General features: G+C 39.4%; 1 protein-coding gene across 6 annotated transcripts in view; it reads left to right on the plus strand.

Annotated features, from left to right (window-relative positions):
- DLG2 (discs large MAGUK scaffold protein 2) overlaps window positions 1-21,017 on the plus strand; it is a 986,088-nt gene that overhangs the window by 661,957 nt on the left and 303,114 nt on the right. For all 6 annotated transcript variants that reach the window (XM_066341286.1, XM_066341281.1, XM_066341282.1 and 3 more), the window contains one exon: window positions 4,265-4,389. In XM_066341286.1, the coding sequence (XP_066197383.1) occupies window positions 4,265-4,389 (125 nt within the window). The remainder of the gene's footprint in view (window positions 1-4,264; window positions 4,390-21,017) is intronic.

Below are 21,017 nucleotides of genomic sequence, written 5' to 3' on the forward strand. Positions count from 1 at the left end.
CCAGGGCCAGGAGAAATACAGCCAGGCCTCTTCTCTGCTCAGGCTGAGCTATAAAGAATTCAGATGGTCCTTGTGGCATGCAAAGCCCCATTTGAGAAAGCCATAAAGGAGGCAGGCAGGTGCAGTAAACCTCAAGATGAAGTGCTGACCTTCCCTTCACAGGAGAGCAGGAAGGCGGCCTCAGGGGCTGGGCTGCGAGAAATTGTTTTGATGTGGTAGTTTGACCTGATTTTCTGTGTTTGAAAAGTAAAGCTGAGCCAAGAGACAAATTTGAGCTTGGTGGTAAATCCCTGAGTAGCATAACCTATCTAGCATGAACAGGAGGAAACTCGGGCAATATTTTGTTTAAACCAAACTGGGCATGTTGTGCTATGCTAAGCTTTTTTGTCAGCCTGTGTGCAATGACTGGAGCCTTGTAACAAAAGGCGGGGAAGGTAGTAAGAAACTAAACTAACAATTTAGAAGTACTTTCATCCATCTACTGCTGTGCAATTTTATGCAAATCTTCCTTGTATAGTCAGTAACTAATTACTTGAGGTTTTTATAGCAGTAGAAGCAGAGAGCTTGGACAAAGAGATGGAAAGATTTAGGTCAAGAGATAATTTAACTAATAAGAATTGAACACAAAATAATTTGGATATGGACCCTATATATAGGATCATAGAATTTTGTGTGTGTATATATATGAGTGTGTATTTATCTGTTTATCTGTCTACGTATTTATATATTTGGACATGCTAATAATGATGTTTGAGCAATACCATTAAAAATTTGTAGGTCTGAGGCTTGTTTAAACTTCCCTTATTGTGTATTGGGATTTTTTTGCATAAATTTCTTCTAGTGAAGGATCCTGAAATAAAATAGGCAAGCATATTTAAGCCTGAATATAAATCTCAATTAAGAAGTATCAGTGGAGTATTCCAAATGAGGAAGACTTTTTCTCCTCTGTATCAGATGCTATTAGTTCTCATTAAGTATTTATCTGCATTGTCACCAGGCCTCTGAGCTCATTGTTAACTTGCTTTGTAAGCATCCAGGAGATGTAAGGCTTGGAGTAGAAAGAGTACAGTGAATTAACTTGACAGATATATATGTTGAACCACTCCCAAACATGAATCAGCATGAGAAAAAGCATGAATGTTCCACCTTGGAAAATGCCGTGGCTAAGTGATGGTTCAGTTGTTTCAGGCTGTGGGGTGGCATTTTCATTGGTTAACATGAAATGGGAGGGAGACAAGAAAAGCTGTGAAGATAATTACCACATGCTGCTTTTTTTTTTTTTTTTTTTTTTTTTTTTTTTTTTTTTTTTTTTTTTCCTTCCCCTGGGATGAGGACAAAAGAGGTGCAAAAACGAAAGGGTGGGGAACCAGGCCTTGTGGAAGTGTTCAGGAAGCATTGCAGTTGTAAACACTACTTACTGGAATTTGGAATTACAGCTTGACAATGGCAATGAGATTTTAGTACATCAACAATATGCTGGTGAACCTGCATACTGAATGCAGAACACGGAGAGAAGCACAAGGAGAGATCTGCACGTCACTGTTGCTGGTCAGAACTGAAATAAAGTAGCTTTTAACTAAAATGTTCCTATTGCATTATTTTTTCAAACCAAGGCTCTCAAAAAGCCGTGAGGGATTGCAGCTATGCTTTTAGCCACGTTGGCTTTGATCTGAGGTACAAAGGTTTTTCCATGTAGGCGAGGCAGACCCTTCATAAACCATAGTGGGGAAAAAGAAGTGTAATTGCTCTTAACTTTTGTGGCAAGTTTCTGGTGCAGTAAAGCCTTGCAGGGATGTACATATTTGTCAAGGCAGCTTGTGCCTGACAGCTTGTAGATCCTGTTGATCAAGTCAAGGACTGCAGCCAGAATAATTGTTTTAAATTTGCTGGATAGAGAAGTGCGAGTTGAGGAGTGCTACCCTGTGCTTTTAAAAGGTTGCTCCTAAGGGGCAGAATCAGAACAGTCTTGCAGTGTAACAGATGCACATTTATGGATAAATGTCAAGGATAGCACTAATTCTCCTGAGAAGTGTGTAGCAGTGTTACCACATCACTGCCCACAGCCAGCATTGCTGTAGCATTTTTTAGCTCTAAAATGTTAATGGAAAAAGATACAGTAGGAGGAAAAGAGTGCTGAAATTATTTCCTCTGAAAAATCAGATGCATTTTTTTATGATGAGCTATAACAACTAAGCACACCCTACATAACAGGCAAGCTTCGATAGTTTCTTAAAGCTCTTCAGACACATTTCTTTTTTAATTGTGGTGTAGCTGTGTGTGTCTTATGCTAATAATTATGCCCAGAATTGTCCTTGTTACCCTCCTCTTTGCCTTTCACTATCTAAACTAGGTCTTGGGGATTTGGAAATCTACCTCTTTTCAGAAACACAGATTACTGCATATTTTAAAATCTCTTTGAATTTAAGAATAAACAAAACAATTTTATTTTTAGAGGTTTGTTGGGGGTTTTTTGATTGCAAATCAAGTATTACTTAAAATTTCTAGAAATTTGCCTTTGGTTTTACTAATGTTTTAGGATTTTTGTTCCAGGCTTCCTGAAGTATGTATAAGTAGTCTTTTTCTTTCCTACGTGTTGGACAGTAAGCCTAATTAATAATGACATACGGAAAGGATTTCGGGAAAATACTCCTAAAGTATTTAGAGAGTGCATGTTACTGTAAAATGTGCTGTATGTGTTAAAATATTGGGAGAATAATGTGAATCTGAGATGATCCCAATGATGAAAGAGAGATTAAATCAGAAATTTATAATGCTGACCTGGAGGTGTTTGCTAACTACAGAAAATACTTACGGAGTGTTTCAGTACTGTAATGATTTCCATGTTATAGCTGGTTGAGAAGCATTATGATATGTGCAGTCCTCAATCCATTTCCCTGGATTATAAATTAGTTCACAATTATATGCTGATAGCAGAGCTGCACATTGCGTGTACGTCTCTTGAGTAATGAGAACTGCATCTCTTGTGAATGCAGAATACTGATAAAAGCATTCAGAATCTGACAGGCTGCAGGCAGGCAGCACATAGGCTTTCACACACAAAGTGCATCACACTGAATGCATTGAAGTACAGTTAAAAATGCAAAAGTGACATTCGATTTAAATTATTTAGAAAAAAAAAGTATGGAAGCACCTTTTTTATTAATAACTTTTCTCACTAGTACAGAGCTAGATACATGACCACAAGCAGCAGTAAAAGAAACAAACTGAATAGTCTGAGAAGCTTGTGAAAGAAAAGTATTTTAGTGCCCAGATCTGCAGTACATATTCTGCAATATAGATGTAGTTACATCACTGTGGTAAGTCTAAATTCCTGTGAAAATACTTTTGGCTAAGAGGCCCTTAAAGAATCAAGTATTGCATTGAATTTTGCAATACTCCCTATGCACAGGGGGTTCTTAAACCTGTATCTGCCTTTCTGTAAATAAGAAACAATCCCTTGGGAAAAAAGTTATTTCACACAGAAAAAAACCCCCCCAAAAAAACAAACCAACCAAACATGTACTTAAGGTTGACTTATATAGAAAAGCATAACCAATACATACTTCCAAAAAAGAATTAGAATTGTGGTTTTGAAATATGTGTGCAAAAAACAGTGACTTAATTTGCAAGAGTGTGTATGTGTACTTATCTATTTATCTTTCATAATATTCTCACAAATAGTAGAAACGATAAGTGAGATTATTGAGTACAGACTTACAATGTCCTTCAAACATTTTGTCCTAGCAGATCAGAAGGATGGAAGAAGTACTCTTGTTTTGTTTTGGATTTTATTTTGTTTGTTTTTTAAGGCATGACAGTCTTCAACAGAAACTAGTGTAGTAAAATACTTCAGAGTTAAATGTTTTTCACTGTTTCTGTTTATAAATGACAGTAGTTTTGAAAGTCTTTTTTCAAAGCTCGGAAATGTTTTTAGCCTCTAGCTCTCATTGACTTGGATGAATTAATATTGGAGTTCAGATGCTAATTTATGTGACTTGCTTTTGAAAACAAATTTAGGTCAAATCCTGTTTCTGTAGGAGTATCCATTAACTCTGTCATTAACTCCAGGAAATCTTTCTGTTCACAGCCTCTGTTCTTTAACTGACAATTAATTTTTTCTGACTGAGTCACTTACCTTCAAGTATGGAGTTGCCAAATAAAGTGCTTTCTTCAAGAGGCAAGGATATTTTGTTTATGCAGTGCAAATGAATTCTGTAGAAATCTAGCATCTGAGCGATGGATTTACTTTTTATTATTTTTCCAGGGAAATTCTGGCCTGGGGTTCAGTATTGCTGGAGGAACAGATAACCCACACATTGGGGATGATCCTGGGATATTCATTACTAAGATTATACCAGGAGGAGCTGCAGCAGAGGATGGAAGACTCAGGTAAAAACAAACTTATTATGTGTGTTTGGAAACAAAATGCATAATTATTATAATTGTTCTCTGGGAGCCATATGCCAACTGGATCTTTCATGGGGTCAGGGGAAGTAAATGACATGGTTGGAGTCTCCTTTCTGCTAAGACAGCTGATTGAAGGAGCTTAGAGCAACTGAATAAGGGTAGTTAAATCCTGTGTAATAGAGGGCATTTGATGGTGCCACCTCCTTCTCTAGCAGCAGGTACTTTAGTTGAAAAGGTAAGATGGGGACAGCAGGAGGAAACCTAAATATCAGCATGCAAGTCTTCTCTGCCTGGCCTTTCTGTGCTCGTGGCTGAAGAACTACACATTGGTCTCATACATCAGGCTATCAAGACCTTCCAAACTACAAGGCCATTGCTAAATAATTATAGCTATTTGTAGATGTTTCCTGTTATTTGGCTGCAGTAGTGAGATGTGTTTACTGCTGTTTCCAAACATTATTTTGTTCCATGAGGATGTGATGGCTGTGCTGTATGTTTTGAGTCATCTCCAGAGTGGGCTGTTGCTTTAGATCCTGAAAAAGCCATAAAGGTCACTTGATGGGGCTCTCAAATACATGGCAGCATCTCCCTTAAACAAGAGGAATTACAGAAGTGTTTGTGCTTGTCTTTCCTTATGGACTGAGTGCAGAAAGGCTTCCATCACAGAGGCTCCCAACTTACTCCTGGTTGTGCAGATTCACCAAAAAGCTAATTTAACTGGAGAAAATTGGGCTAAAATTCTCATGCATTCATGGTCTCAGCACTGAAATTGGCTCCAAGAGCCTTTGCCAAAATCAGATGGTTTAAAATTCATAAAATGTACCAGATGGCAGCAACGTTTTTCCTGAATCATTTTCCTTTAATTCAAAGCTAAAAGTAAGGGGAGTTGGCCAGTTTAAAGAGCAAGTTTGTTTTATTTCTTATGCTACATTAAGAATTTGATTTTGGAAATTATTCCTTTTTCTTTTTTTTTTTAAACTGCAATAGTGATGAGGAGTCATGGTGGTTGGCAGTGCCTGCAGAATTTAGTTTTACCTAAGACTGCATATAGAAGGAATGGGACAAATACCATGTAACTTTGTGACTAAAATGCAGCTATCTACCCCTAAGCTAGTCTCCTAATAGTGAAGAAAAACCTAAGCATTTCTAGGTTGTGATTCATTTCATCATAAAGTCAATACCTAAAATAGAACAGAAGAATAAAAGAGCCTATATTTTCATTGGTGACTCAAATGAAGAGGAGTTTCTTTGCCTAGTCTAGCTGTATTGATATGTACTGTAAATATCTACATTGGACCAGACGAGCTTCATAGAAAACAGCATGAACAAACAGCAGTATTTGGAAGTCATGCTATAGAATTAGACATGATGAACAACATAAAGGGGTCTTAAACCTGAAACTGCCTTTCTACTATTAAAAAGGAAGAAAAGAAAGAATTCCTTGCAAAAAACAATGGTATCTTTTTAGTAGAATTTTTAATTACATACGAAAACTTCTTTAGTTTAAGCTATTAAGAAGACAGAAGCAAATGCAGTATTTTGCTATCTTTGTAAAAAATCTAATATTTCATAACTCATCCCTGTATTAAATAACTACTGTAGATTTAACTCATGATTATGTCTGTGTTGTAAACATCTTGGAAAGACCACCTAGACCCACAAAAAGTAGCATACTAAGGCAATTCATGATAGATGTGATGAACTTTGTGTTTTGTAATAAAAGTTTAGCAGTGTAAGCATAGTTACCTTATTACTAAGACTTACATATTATTTTAAGCATATATTTGGCATGGTCATTCTTCCTACTCTCAGATTTTAGAAAGATTCCTCCTGTCCTCGTTTTATCTGGAAAATGCATTTTACTTTGCTGCAAAGTCACTTTTTAGGAGCATGTGAAAATGTAGTTATCAGTGGTCATTACTGATATGCCACTGAAGGGCCATATCCTGGGGCAGTCTTCATTGACTTACATAGTGATTAATTTTTCGTAACAGTTTATCAGCTGGGGCCACTCTATAGGAACAAAAGCTTAGCAAAATGCAGTAACAGCTACTAACAGTAGTGAAAATGTAGATTTCTTAGCAAAAGTCCAGTTTTTAATTACCTGAGAATTGGGAGATTGGTGTTTATAGGCTGAAAAAAATACATACTTTTTTGGTCTGGTTTTCTTTTACACTCTGCCTGCAGATACTCTACATTATATAGCAGTGTGGGCTGTCTGAACTGGTATCTGTATCTACTGTCTGGTTTTAATCATAAAAGCCTGTAAAATCACTTCCATTGCATTTTACATGACATCCCTTTGATCTAACTTAGCTGAGTGAAGTTCTTCAAACAGCAACACTATGAAAGCAGCCTGTAAGAAATTTACTTTGTGCTCTAGAGCCTTGAGAATATTTTACATGAATGTATGGGTTGAGAGGGGAGGAGTAGGTCAACTGAAGTTTCATATAAGTCCAACAAAAGCAAATGCAGCCTACTGCACCTGGGAAGGCGTAACTCTCCAGTGGTAGATGTATAGTTATAAGTACATAAATATCAGGTATAAACACCTGATGGGAGAGAGTGAAGATAAAGAAGCCAGACTTTTAACAGTAGGGTCCTGTGACGGGGCAAGAAGCAATGGACAATAAGCACATGGAATTTCATCTTACCATGAGGAAACTCTTTTTTATGGTAGAGGTTACTGGGCACAGGTAACTCAGAGAAGCTGTGGAGTTTCCATCCTTGGAGATATTTAAAACCTGACTAAACATGTTCCTGGACAACCTAAAGCAAGTAAACTTGTTTCAGCAGAGAGCATTTAACAATGGGATCTCAAGAGGCGCTTTCCAACCTAAATGACACTGTGATTCTTGAATTTGGCCCAAGCCAGCAGTGTGCTCTGGCAGCACTGAAGACCAGCATTGAGGTGAGCAGAGATGCACAAAGAAAAGACTGGAGGCAACAGTCACATGTTACAAAAAAGGAAATTCCTGTTATGTCTGAGGACAAAAAAGATCTCTAATGTAACTGATGATTCCATGAGATTATGGCATCCCTCTTCTCCAAGAGGTTCAAAATTCATCTGGATTAAGTCCTAAGATGTATGCGGTTGAACTTTGAAATTGGTCCTGCTTTGGGCAGGAGATTGGACTAAATGACCTCCAAAGTTCCCAATTCCAGCTTGAATTGTTCTCCAAATCTGCAGATTACTCTTGTGAATAAAACTTGTGTGTGAGACTGAAACAAAGGTGATTAAATTCCTGGGTTTTTCCTTTAGTGGAGAACAATACTTGTATAAACAGTAGGTACAATGCATAGTGCAAGTTTGTATCGCTTCATGACCCATATCTCTGCTTAAAATATATCAATAATTATCAGCTACTTTAGACTTCACTTATCTTAAAAGAAAGTTCCCTTTTTTGAGAGACTTCCTGAATTTTCAAAAATCAGAGAAGCACAGAATATCTCAAATTGGAAGGGACCCATGAGGATAATTGAGTCCAACTCCCTGCTTATTTCAGGGCTACTACTAAAACTAAACCATGTGACTGAGAGCATTGTCCAGATGTTCCTTGAGCTCTGCCAGGTGTGGTGCCACAACCACTTTGCTGGGAGGCCATTTCCAAGGATGGACCACACTCTGAGTGCAGAATCTTTTCCTCATGTTTAGTCTGAATTTCCTCAGAGCAGCTTCATTCCTTTTCCTTGTGTCCAATTGCTGGTCACCAGAGAGATGTGATGAGCACCCCCTTCAGTGCTCTCCTCAGGGAAGTACTAATGGATGTGTTTACATACTATTCTCCCTGAAATGCCCTGACTTGTAGAATTAGAACCATCACACTGCATAACTCAGATTTTAGAAGACATTTAGGTCACTACACTAACTCCTCATCTTGCAAAATAAAGCTGTGGAATAGTTTATGAAGTCCATATAATATACAGAAATTAATTTCATATATAGTAAACAATACAAAATACATAATTTGATGGAATTTTAAGAACTATTTTAGAATCAGTTACTTAGCTAAATGTGACTATAATAACCTTGGAACTAAATGGAGATTATTTTTTTCTCTGAATGCTTCATGCCATGTTTCTCTGAAAATTTGAGTTTCAAGCCAGGGATAGACAGAGAATATAAACACTCTGAAAGCAGAAGTCATTCCCACTGAGTTGAAGGAGAATTTCTCTCAACTGTTTGATCTTTTAACACTTTTGATGCATAAAAACTTCTGCTTCTGTCTCATTCATGTGGGTTGTCCATGGGCAAATATCTACCTTTTAATAAAGAAGTTCTGAATTTAGACTTCTTTTATTCTCTGGAAGAAAGAGAATTCCAGTAATTATGACTCAGTGCCTTTTTTTGTTTTATTTGCGTTTGTGTCAGAAAAAAAAAAAAAAAAAAACAAAACCCAGCAGTGTTTATTTCAATTGTCTACATAAAGCAAAGAACCTCAATACAATATTCAGTAGTTACTTCTTTTGGCTTATCGATTGTAAGTGAACCTCTGGCTTCTAAAAGGCAACACATAAAACCATTCATTATTCTGTGAGAACAAGAGTGATCAGTTTGTGGAACTAGAAGCACAGCTTAGTGGCAGAACTTGACTGGGGGAAAAAACAACTAAAAGAGTAACGCAAAGCTTTCAATTACAATCGAGTTTAAAAGAGCGCAGACTCACTAAATATTAAGACATTTTTAACAATCATAAATAAAAACCATTTTGAGTCAAGAATCATTCTTGCTGATTATAGTTTCTCACAGTCTAAATTTGATTTTATGATGGAGATATTTTTCTTAAAAAGCTTTCTTGCTCTACAGGAATGAGAGGGTCATTTGAGTTCCTTATGTATTGCTATCAAAAATACAGATTTCCTTCTTGAAAAGACAAGTTTGAAAACAAGAGTTTTAAAAGGTCTTGGGATCTAAAAAAGTAAATAGAAGAATCTTGTATAGAACAAGAATTTAAATCTTACATTTTATACCAATCACTTGGTCAGGGGAATCTTACTGAACCTGTGTTACAAAAGTCTGTTACTACATATGTGATGGAATCTGAATGAGTTAATTTGCAGGACTGTGAGACAGATATGGACAGTCTTGAGCTTGACTTTCAAGGGTTAATGTTGTACCAGAGGTTATTTTGGTATTTAAACCTGACCTGTATCAAGAGGAAAGAGAGTTGATGCGACGGCTGAGTCCAAGGGAAGAGATTGGTTGTGCCTGGGAGGATGCACATTGCCCTGGTTAGCTGACCAGACCTGTGGTTGTTTCATTCATTCTTTCTTCTAGGAAACTAATTTCCAGTCTCTTCCCATTTGTGAACCTATCAGTTGCTTTTCCTTAAAAGTGTGGACATTTGTAAAGAGAACTTAAACAGGTTGAGAAAATCAGATCAATTGAGAATTACCTTTGGAGACTAATCAGAAACAGCACTGGGACCCCCATCTAGCTGAATATCTTAGGTTAAAAAGTTCTAAGGCTGTGCATTGTTCATCTTTCCTCAGTTAATGTATATTTCCTTTTCTTTAATCACTGCTTGCTGGGAGGTTTAGCATTGTAAAGCTGCGGCATTTTTTAGGCATGTGCCGTGGTGTTCTACCATCACCCTGTCAGTTTTCCCCACTGGATTTCCCTCCCACCCTTAGCTCTCAAAAGTGATTTGGTGTGAGGAAAGGAACGTTATACATGTGCTAATGGCAGGAGACAAGAAGCAAAATAACTTGCTTTCAGTCATGCAGTAAATCAGGCAGAAAGCTTGGAGTAGTGTAGTGATTCCTTCTCTCATATTTCTGTGCCTTAAAGGCTCCAGTTAAATGCCTACCAGCAAAGGCTCTAAACAAATCAGATTGGTGTTGTCGTCAGCTGTCAACTAACCTGCTGTGAAGTTTCAAAGGTTATAAATTTAGCTAGATATATGTAGCAAGAGAGGAACTCTGAAGACCCTTTCTCATGGATATTTGGGGGGGGGGGGGGGGGGAAGAATGCCTTCTGATCCAAATTTTGAAATAAGTCTGTCTTTCACTAAAATGAAACAGAGAGGGAAAATTGTGATTTCATGCTATTAACTTAATTGCTATTTCATGCTTGAAAACTGGAATTGAGAAACACTGGTATTGTGTGCAGTTTACCTGAGAAACTTGAAGGAAAGGGAGAGGAAGCAGAAGTGAGTTCCCACCTGAGAGCTGGTTAGATAATGGACACACCCATGGTCTGTGCTTTGCCTCTGAGGAAAGGTCTGAAGCCCAGATCTTTCCAGCAGCAGGCACACAGTTGTTGCCCGTTGGTGTCCCTTTGTAGCTCTAGATTGCTTGCCAAAAGCTACATTGAGAATGATGCTATGGGGCCTTTTCAGATTAACATGAAGAGCCCTTCCCAGGAGAGATCATGTTCTTTACAAGCGTGTCATGTGCCTCTAATATAGCTGGGGAACTGGCTTTATTCCACCATCCTTATATATCAAAACAGAAGTGTGTCTGCTCTGTGATTAGCTGCCTTGGTCCCTGTTAACTTCTGATCTTGTACTAAGCCTATCAGTACCAGGTCTATGCGCGTTGCAATGGCACACGGCTTGTCCAGGATGTTGTTATAATTACGGTGCTGCCACAAAACACTGATTCATATCTGCACTGTTTACAGGCCTCTGACAATGCTATTAGTTCAGTACATAATTTAGCAGTAAGTTAATAAAGAGGCATTCACCCTATTAGGCAAAACATGCTTGCTTTGCAGACAGTCATAAATTAGATCATGAATTATTGACTGTTCACTCTGTCCTGGTTTGTGTTAGGAAGTTTGATCTTATTAACTCTGTCTGTGTAGCTGTGTGTATCTCTTTTGAGCTACCGTGAAATTGAAAAAAAAAAAGATTAACCACGGGCAATCTACATGAAAAAAGGCAGGTCACAAAATCCAAATCTGATTTTCAAATGTTACTTTCAAAGTTGAACATGTCTCACCATAGCTCACATTTTAAGTTGACAACTTCTATGTCTTATCATCAGTGGAATATTTGACCACATAATTTTGTTCTCTGTTGCCTGCACCACTTTATTTTTCTTTGGCTGAATCCTTCTTTCTCTCTTTTTCCTAATTGAAGTTTGCATTCTTTGTTCAGTATTGCAGATCCCTAGTGTGTCTCTGAATTGTTGTATACTGTATTACTTAATATTATTTATATTATGCTTTTCCTATTTTTGAAATAAGATGGTAGGCTGTAAAAATTCTTATATGATATACAAAGAAGGTAAAACTTTGTTTAAACAGCTGAGTTCTCACACAAAGAGAATAGACGTTAATGAGTAATAAAAGGCACCTCTCTGGATTGTAATATTTGAAACTGATGGATTTGAGGAACCTCTTTATAGATATCAGTGCTGAACATTTTTAAAGCTGTTTTCTTTTGTAACACAAAGCATCAGTACCTTCCCCATACATTTCTGAGCTGTTTTCCACTAATTGAATTCCACTGCTTGTGACTAACACTTCAGCAAATTAGCATGGTACTAGGACTCTAGCTTATGTAGTGCCCATTGCACTAGAAATTTCATGCAGTGGTACTGAACTGGTTAACAGGTTCCTCTCCAAAGAGTTACTTTATTACCCATCCCGCCTGAATTACAGTCACCCCGGAGTGCTGCAGTAGCAGAGCAGCACCATGCAGCCAAATCCATTATTTCTTCAACATGTTTGCACTGATACTGCAGTTACGAGTTTAAATAGCTCAGTGACAATTTATCGGGAGTGAAAAGCTTTCTGTGGTTGCATACCTTAGAAATCATCAGCTTTCTGTGGACTCTGGTATTAGTCAAAGAAAAAATATTTCACGACTCACCTGTTGAGCTGTAATCCTCAGGGGTGCTATTGAATTTTTCATATCTTACAATTTCCACAAAACCTGAAATAAGATTTTTAGAAGCAAAAAGAAACTGAATTGAGTGACTGCTAAAAAAAAAAAAAATAAAAATAAAAGTTCCTTTTAAGCAGCAAAGATCTGATTTTAAAACTTCTAAGAAAAAACTTGATCAACATTCTGTTTCTGACAGCCAAAACCACAGTACATAGTGAGACAATTCATACTATGTCAAAACTCGTGGTTGTGGTTTGCATTAAGAATTTGGACTCTCAGACTTTAGCCAAGCCATATTTTCTGACAGTACCTCATCATTGTTACATTCCTTACTCCACTTTTATTGCAGCTGTTAGAGCACGGGGTTCTCTACAACACGGGAGTTTTAGTATCAAACTTGTAAGATGTAGGAGAACTTTGTTTGGGTGTGCTGCTTATGTCATGCCGTCCTGTGTGTAACTTTGAATCACAGGAACACAAGCAGCAAGCTTTGGTGTTTTCTCTGTGGGGTCCCTGTTTGCACTCTGAGTTGCAGCTGTGTTGTGTGCAACCCAGCGGTACTGATGCTCCTAAGCTGGGGGAGTTTCTTACTGAACTTGAACAACGTGTTTTCTCCTCCTCCGTTCTTTCTAAAGGCTGCACCTACGTTGGGAGTAGTTATTCCAATCACACCAAAGCAGGAGGGAGGGTTTTCTGCTTGTCGGTGCAGGCAGAGGGATGGCAGTGCTGCTTCGTTCTGTGCTCAACTTGCTGGGCCTGATCTTTGGCAACAATCTTTCCTTCTTTTGTGCTCAAGTTTCCCGATTTGTAAAATGGATACAGCGATCATTATCTTTGCCTCACGGGGGTTGTTGTGAAGCTAAAACGAGTCCATATTTGCAAAGCCCTTTGAGAGCCCCAGATGAAAAGTACTTGTAAAACTCCTGAACCTGGGATTGCCTCCTGGGTTATCTGTCGTAACTGGTTTTCCTGCACAAACCTGAACGCGCTGCAGACACTGCTGGTGTCAGCTGGGAGGATTTTGACTCGGGCTGAGGAGCAGCTGAGCGTTTCAGTGCTCTCGGCAGGCAAAGCACACCTCGGTCCCAAGCAGCACCTCGGCTGTCCCCTGGCTGGAGCCTGGCCCGGGCCACTGCCATTCCCGGGTCGGGGCCGCCGTGGCGCTGGGGACAGCCGGAGCCGGGGGCTCCAGGGTAAGTCCGGGCTGCGAGGCCGGAGTTGTCCCTGCCCTCCGCCACACCTACAGCGCCTGGCCCGCGGCGCTTCCAGTACCTGCCAAGCAGCCCCGCAGCTGGGAGGAGTTTGGCTGCTTCCTGATGCCCTCATTCATCCCAGGCTTTACAGAGATTTGTTTTCTTTCCCTTTCCTTTATCCCAGCACCTTCCTCTCACAACACCCCACAGCTACCTACACCTCCCTCTGCTCATCCCTCGCCTCTCCGCTGTTCCACTCCGGCCTCAGCTGTTGACGGGCAGATATGACTCCTTGTCCTGGGAGCAGCAATTCTCCTTCTGGCCACCATTAGAGGCTTCCAGAGCCGCCCGGATCGAGCCGACCCGGCAGCAGGGGCTGGATGTACTGGGAGTTCCAGCACTCGGTGGCTAGCAGGAGTAGTTTCCGAAGGAGAGCATCGTTCATGGCAGTGGCAGGAGACGAGACGCAGAGAGACTGAGCATAACTTGGGAGTTAGAGAACGGACAGAGGAATGGAAAAATGTGGTAAGAGCGAAGGGTACCAAAACTGAGGATGGAGGTGGATGAGAAATATAGAGGGAGAAGAAATGCAGGGTGGGAGAATATTTTGGGAAGGGGGGAATAGAAAAAGTAAACGTTAGTTCCTGTAGATCTTGCAAGAGATTAATAAAGACAGTTTGATACAAGTTTGAGCCCATTTAAGAGAACCCTAAGGGAGCCCATACCAGTCCCAGCATCCTGCCCACCCTTTGCGTGCCCCCTCCCCTTCCTGCCCCGTCCTGCCCATGCTTCCCTGTCTGCTTCCTCAGCCATCCCCTTGCTGCCGTGAACCTGGCACTGGATACAGACATTTGAACACAACTGTGGGCTGCTGGCTGTGTCCGGGGCAGTGTCTGACAGGAATCTGGGCAGTGTGTGGCCAGGCATTCAGGCAGTGTCTGCCGGCTGGGCAGTGTCTGCAGGGGTTACCTGGTGGAGCTGCCGGCCTGAGTCTCCTTGCACCTGTGTCTGTGCTGCTGCACTGCTGCAAATCTTTTGCTTTTAGTAAAGCTGTGCTTCATTTCCAGTAAGCCGAGGTGGGAATCAGGTCTGCAAAGTGCAAAACGGTATTTTATGTTTGGACAGTTGTTTTGATTTGTCTTTTATACTTGTGTGTCTGGTTCATTTCCAACCCAGCAGCTTTACCTTGACGCATGTTTGTGTATTGCAGTCCCAAACTCTGTTTGAAAGGGATGCTAATTATGCAGAGGACATTTTAAAAGGAGTTATGTGGGAAGTGTAGGATCATAAACTCGGTACAAAATTATCACAGGTGTGGCTTACCTAGCAAGATAGTTAATTTGCCTTGAGTTATTCTGGCCAAGCAATATTTGAGAGCTTGATGGCACAGAAAATCATTTCATTATAAATTATTTAGAACATCTGTACCTCCAGAATCATTAGACAGTGACAGGATCTCATTCTGCTTTCAGGATGTTTGTGATAAAGGAAAATAAATGATGAAAGAAGAGGTCCTCCTGTTGCAGATGCACTTAAACTTGACTTATATTCTCGAAGTTTATGCCTGAGTCTGTGTGCAAAGTGAATGGGTGTCAGCTGCTCCTCCCTCAAGCCCATATAGCTACACCCTGTGAGATGAGCTACCATTAGTTAATAATTACTCCCCATGCTCAAAGAGTGCACTTGGAGATGCAGCTCTTCTGGGAGGCATCAGACTGAGTGGGCTTTTGCTCCTCTCCTTGCGCTTCACGGGGCTTGTATGTGAAATATTTTTAACCTCTCTGATTTTTATCAGACACAGAAAGAATGGCATTCCTTTTTGGTATTGTTGTTGGCTCAATCATCAAGTAGATATATGAGAAATTTTATCTGCATGGGTTGGTTTGTTGTTTTTGGTTTTTTTTCCTAAAGGTGAGGATTTAGAGAATTACATTTGGAGCTAATTTAGAATTTACTGCCATTTTTAGCACTTGAATATTATTGACCATCTTGCATTCTGTCATTATGAGTAGATTTGAAATAATACCAAGTCAATATTGTATCAAATTTCAAAATTAATATTGGATTAGAAATCAATAATGTGACACTCTTATTGTCATAATTTTCAAAAGAATTATTATTATTTGAAGCTGAAGTTTCTTCAATTATATGAATGCTCATTGCACGGTATTAGTTCTGACATTGTGGCAGCAAATTCATTCTTAGAGCTAAAAATTGCCTTGAATCTCCTTCCCAAGTGGGTTTTTTTTTTCTTAAATCAATAATTTTAAATACAAATACTCAGTGCATTTGGCAGCAGTACATTTTAAAAAGTTTTCAGTGCATGTGTCAACATATTTAAATTACACTGTTTCTTTATTTGACTTATAATAATTTAAATAACCTATTTTTTAAGTCTCCATTGCCCTTGCGATCATTTCTCAATGGAGTGCTGGGATGCATCACTGCATAAATTTTGCTATCTTCAAATTCCAGGTCTGAGAAGACTTGAGAATATTATACTGAAGCTGAGCAAACTTTTTTTTGGTCCAAAATTAGATCCAAATTGCTTTTGAGTGCTAAAGGAAAAGAGCAAATCAGGGCTGCCTTCATTCACAAAAGTAGTGGCAAAATCACCTTCCAGGGGAACCTGCATTCACTGCCCTCTCTCTCTGAGGAGCATGAGGCTCCAGCTTCCAGGGGAGTAGTCAGACCACTAAACTGTAGGGGCTGTGAAATCAGTGTATTTTATTCTTTCCCCTCAAAGTTTTTGCACTTCCTCAAAGACAAGTAAAGGTTACTTGGTTTACAGCAGCCTTGCAGTGAGTGTGGTGTTTTGAAAGCCAAATAGAGTCTGTGGACCAGGATCTCCTCTTTAGGGGCGCCCTGAGGACTGCTCAGCAGCAGTCTTACATGGACCCGGATACATTGGTTGTATGCAGGTCCATACAACATAACAACTCTGGGTAATGTTCTGTGTGATGAACTCTAAGAGCCATAACAACTATGGTTGTTAGACTTCATCACATGGAATCATTGAATAGTTTGGGTTGGAAGGTCCAAAGATCCTCTAGTTCCAAGCCCCCTGCCATGGACAGGGACACCTTCGCTAGACCAGCCCCATGCAACCTAGCCTTGAACATTTCCAGGTGTGGACATGCACGGCTTCTCTGGCAGCCTGTACCTCACCACCCTTACGGTAAATGGTGCCTCCAAAGGATCTTCTCAATAGCTAATCTATATCTACCCTCTTTCAGTTTAAAGCCATTACCCCCTTGGCCTGTCACTATGTGCTCTTGTAAATTTCTGTAATGTATGTAAGGATTTTGTCAAGTCAAAGCAGCAGGCAGAACTTCTGACATTTTGGTATTAAAGATGCTCCCCTGAGTAATGGCTGTAATCGAAGGAGAGCTTTATGTTATACAATGTGCAGCAGGTTCAGTGATGGAAACAGAGGCCGTGAAAGTGTTTTTCTGAGATGACATTGGAGACAGCAGATTGTTGTTTTGATTTTTGTTTCTCTGACTCCCTGATCTTTTAGTTCATTCAATTTTGTTTTCAGTCAGAGCCTATTAGATTGAATTCTTAATTTTTATTTTTTTTTTCTTAACTGGAAAATTTGTTCAGCATAAACCAATGTAATTTTTGTCAAGAAAAAAGGATCACAAGAAAAAAATTGACCTTAAATTTCCATTTTATTTCAGAGTTCAGTTGTAAATATGTAGGTGTTACAGCCAAGAGGCACTCAGATGTATAGAAAGATGGGTGGTGTTTCCATCTCTGAAGTTAAATCAGTGTTACCAGTAGTTCAGCTATATGCCTTTGGCTTGAAGAACTTGTCTAGCAAGGCCTTTTACTATGAAAAATGAGGTGTCATATGTCAGAGATTATGATGACCAGGGAACCTATGTCTGCTCTCCCAACAAAAAGATTTGGGAATATCAAATGAAACTAATAAACAGCAGGTTGAAATAACCACAAGGAGAATTTTTTAACTGGTAGCAAAGCTGAGAGATTCATTGATGGAAAATACTGGGGATGTTGGGTTTATTAGTTTTGAAAAAGGTTTAAATTTTTTTGTGTAAAAAAAAAATTATCCAGGGATATTAAAAGAAAAAAAGAAAAAAGTACTTTTGGCTTAGGAAAGTCCAGCAGCTGAAAATGTATTCTGGGTAAAAAGTTGTATTAATAGTTTTCCTTTACCATCTGCTAAAGGCCACAGTTGGAAAGAAACCCCAGACTAGATGGAGCCCTGGTCTGGTTTATCACTCCGTGTAGCTTTTATCTTTTACATGAGCGAACACCTTATTCCACACATTTTTAGCTCTGAACTTCCCTACAGCTGGATCATTCTTCCCATGTTCCCATTGGGCCAAGGGCTGGATCTCTGTGGCAGCCACTGTGTTCAGTAGGCATGTGGTCAGAAGGTTCAGCAGGGCAGCTCAGTGCAGGTCTTGCCTTGCTGCCTCAGTGTGTGCCTGCAGCAATCCTGCTACCAGGGGCCAAGGCTTTAATCTCCTGCACAGGGTTTTGCACTAAAGGTTTGTGCCTGCTCTCTTTTCTGTTTCTGTTCCTGTTGAGAGCCACTAATGGCCCCTCTTGATGTCAGTCACTGCATATCAAGGTAGTGCTAAATGAGCTCAGTATTGCAGAGCTGCATTAATATTGCCATTTACCTGTGGTAATTTGCTGTATACATATAGAAGATATTGATCTGGCTGGATTTCTACTCTAGATCTACTGTGTCAGTGTCTGAGCTGACTTGGATGTCTCTGCATGGGATTTCACTGTGCCAGTTTTGATTTAGTATGATGTGTCTTTGGGGTCAGTATATATTATATTTTATATATATATATATGTATGTATATATATATATATAATACTCCCCAAAACAGACACCCTGTGATAAAGGCATTCAAAAACATTCCACCTAAAAGGAGAAAAGAATCTCTTTGGGGTGACAGAAAGGGTTAATTCAGTGGGTGTCCTAGCTTTGTCCAGGAAGTTCTCAGGAACAGAGCAGAATGCAGGAAGGATCCAAAGTTCTTTAAATAATAAATAAACTGCTTTTTAGCCAATTTTGTGTCTGGAATGTAGTCTTACAGCTGAGTTTTAAGGCCTTTAAGAAAAAAAAAAAAGGAGAGAGATTAATAAAAAAGGAAATGCTGATGCATCCTCCATTGAAACTGTGAATAGGAACATATTCAAGCTTCTAAATATATTTTCTTCTAAGAGTCTAAAGGCTGCAGGGACTTTTCCATTCCTAATTATATAGTGCAGTATGCCGTCTGTTTCTGACTTACGACTTCAAAAATAGAACTTAGAGTCATAAATGAAACACAAGGAGAGGGATAAAGAGATGATGTATATGATAAAGAAGTGCTCTGCTAATATTTTTACTGTTGTAGTCAGTCAGTTGGGTTTAAAATTCAGTGACTGTTATGCAAACCCTTTAATAAATACACTGGGATTTCATTAAGAGCCTGTTTAAAAAAAAAAAAAAAGAAAAAGATCTGTGGATAACTACAGCAGTAGCAAAGGACAAGCAATGTAAATGCCTTATGACAATTCTGTGGCTGGTTTTGTCTCAGGTCTCAGCAAGGTCATGTCTCTAACAGGGTATGGAAACACAGTCATTTCAGGCAATAAAATATTCTGAAATTGAGAGGTATTTCATGAGATCTGACTTATTTCCTGACAATTTGAGCTCCAATCTCTGTTTTGGAAGTGAAATAAAGCTCAAAGTCTTCTGCTGGGGCGCCTGCAGATTATGGTGGTAGGACCTACAGCCTCACTGGATGTGATCTGAAATTCCTGACTGCATTATAGAAAGCACTTTTACCTCCAAAACTTATCACTAGACTCCAGGTATTCAAAGGAGGAATTTCATTTGTACAGTTTTATTTCTCATGCAAACTTTGGGAGGACAAGAAGCAGGACTTTGTGCTGGCGTGTTCCTGGATATGGGAATGAGAAAAGTGACTGGGACTGCCCTGATCTAGAGCTGGGTCTGTACTTTTGCTGATGTTCTTCCCCATCTTTCACCTGCCATTTATGCAGGAATCCATTAGAGATCACTTTCACTTGGAAGGGTAAGTGGCTATTTTCTACACCCAGATACTGAAAAAATTCAAAGGAGTGGACTGTGGAGATAACCAACACAATTTCAGGTGCCCAAAAACCTTGTGGGGTTTGGGGGCTGTGGGCTGAACACAGGTGGTGTGCTATAGGCAGATTGAGTTTCCATTATATTGTAGTAAAATCTTCACACATTCTTAGATGAGAAACCTTTTATGAGAGGTATTGTTTTGGGGTTGTTTGGTTTGGTGTGGTGGTTTGTTTGGGGTTTTTTTTTTGGTTGTTGTTGTTGTTGTTTTTAAATTCAGTCTCTGGGATGATAATCATTCCAGTTGCTGGGATGAGCTGTGAGGCTGCAGAAGCACTGCACTAAGCTTGAGCAAGCACACCCTGCTTTTCAGACTTGCTAGCACAGCCATCCACTAGCCTTTGGGCTCCCGGGGCCAACACACTGAAACTGGTTTGCCAGTGCAGGGGCAGAAACCATCTGCCCAGGTGGATCTACTGAGGGAAATACTTTGCAAGAGTTTTGTTCCTGTCTTTGCACACACACAGCTGCCTTTGTGCTTGGTTGAGGTGTTTGCCTTTCAGCACTCGCTTCTGAAGACTTGTTGCAAGGGCGAGTGCAGCCAGGAACAGGCAGGAGACTGCTTTGTTTGGTTATCCAGTGTTTATGCTGAGTATGCCTGGGGGCTGCAATGAGGGCTAGTCCCTGTTTGAGATGGGCCAAGAAGGTGTAGACTCTCCTCTGGAAAGCTTATTTAGACTGTAAGCAGGAGACAAAGGAAGTGGGATGCAGGTGAGGTTTTAATCCTACGTTTTTAGACTATGAAAGAAGAACCTGGTGGAGGTTGCGCACAAAGAGTTGGGATGGCACCGTGCCAGCATTATTGGGGAAAAGCTTGTATTTTATTGAAATAATTTCATTGCAGTAGATTAGTGCCATTGATTCAGAGGTTTGAAGGATGATGTTTTTCTCTCAGAAATGAAACATTGTGGGTTTAGTCCTTATTTATTTTCTTCAGAACTAAAGAAAAATCTGTTCTTGTTAGAAGCATAGGTTATATTCAATACTTCAAATAATGCCTTCATGTTAAATACAGTTTGGCTTACAATTTTATTGCTCCAGTATTTCCATATATTTTTAAATCAATATAAATCCTAGGATTTCAAATTATTATTAAGTTCAGTTCTAATTCTGCTGTGTCATGTAAGTTACAACCCCCCCATCATAAGTTTTATCAAGTAATATTTTCAGTAGTAACCATGAGATCTTTGGAATTTTATTTTAAATCACATAAGTGTCAAATTTTGAGTTAGGATTGGCTGTTACCTTCATCAGACATTTTTATAAGCACCAGTTATTCTCCACCTTTCAGAGACAGACAGGAATTTTCTTCTGCTGATAAGTTATATCTCTTTATTTTTTGAAACAGACATAGAAGTAGTTTTACAGTACTTTACAATGCCAGGAAGGAGTCTAAGAGTATACATGAATTTTCTACAGAAATTGGATCATTTCTCT

This window comes from Sylvia atricapilla, chromosome 2 (genome assembly GCF_009819655.1).
Source record: "Sylvia atricapilla isolate bSylAtr1 chromosome 2, bSylAtr1.pri, whole genome shotgun sequence".
Classification (NCBI taxonomy): Eukaryota; Metazoa; Chordata; class Aves; order Passeriformes; family Sylviidae; genus Sylvia; species Sylvia atricapilla.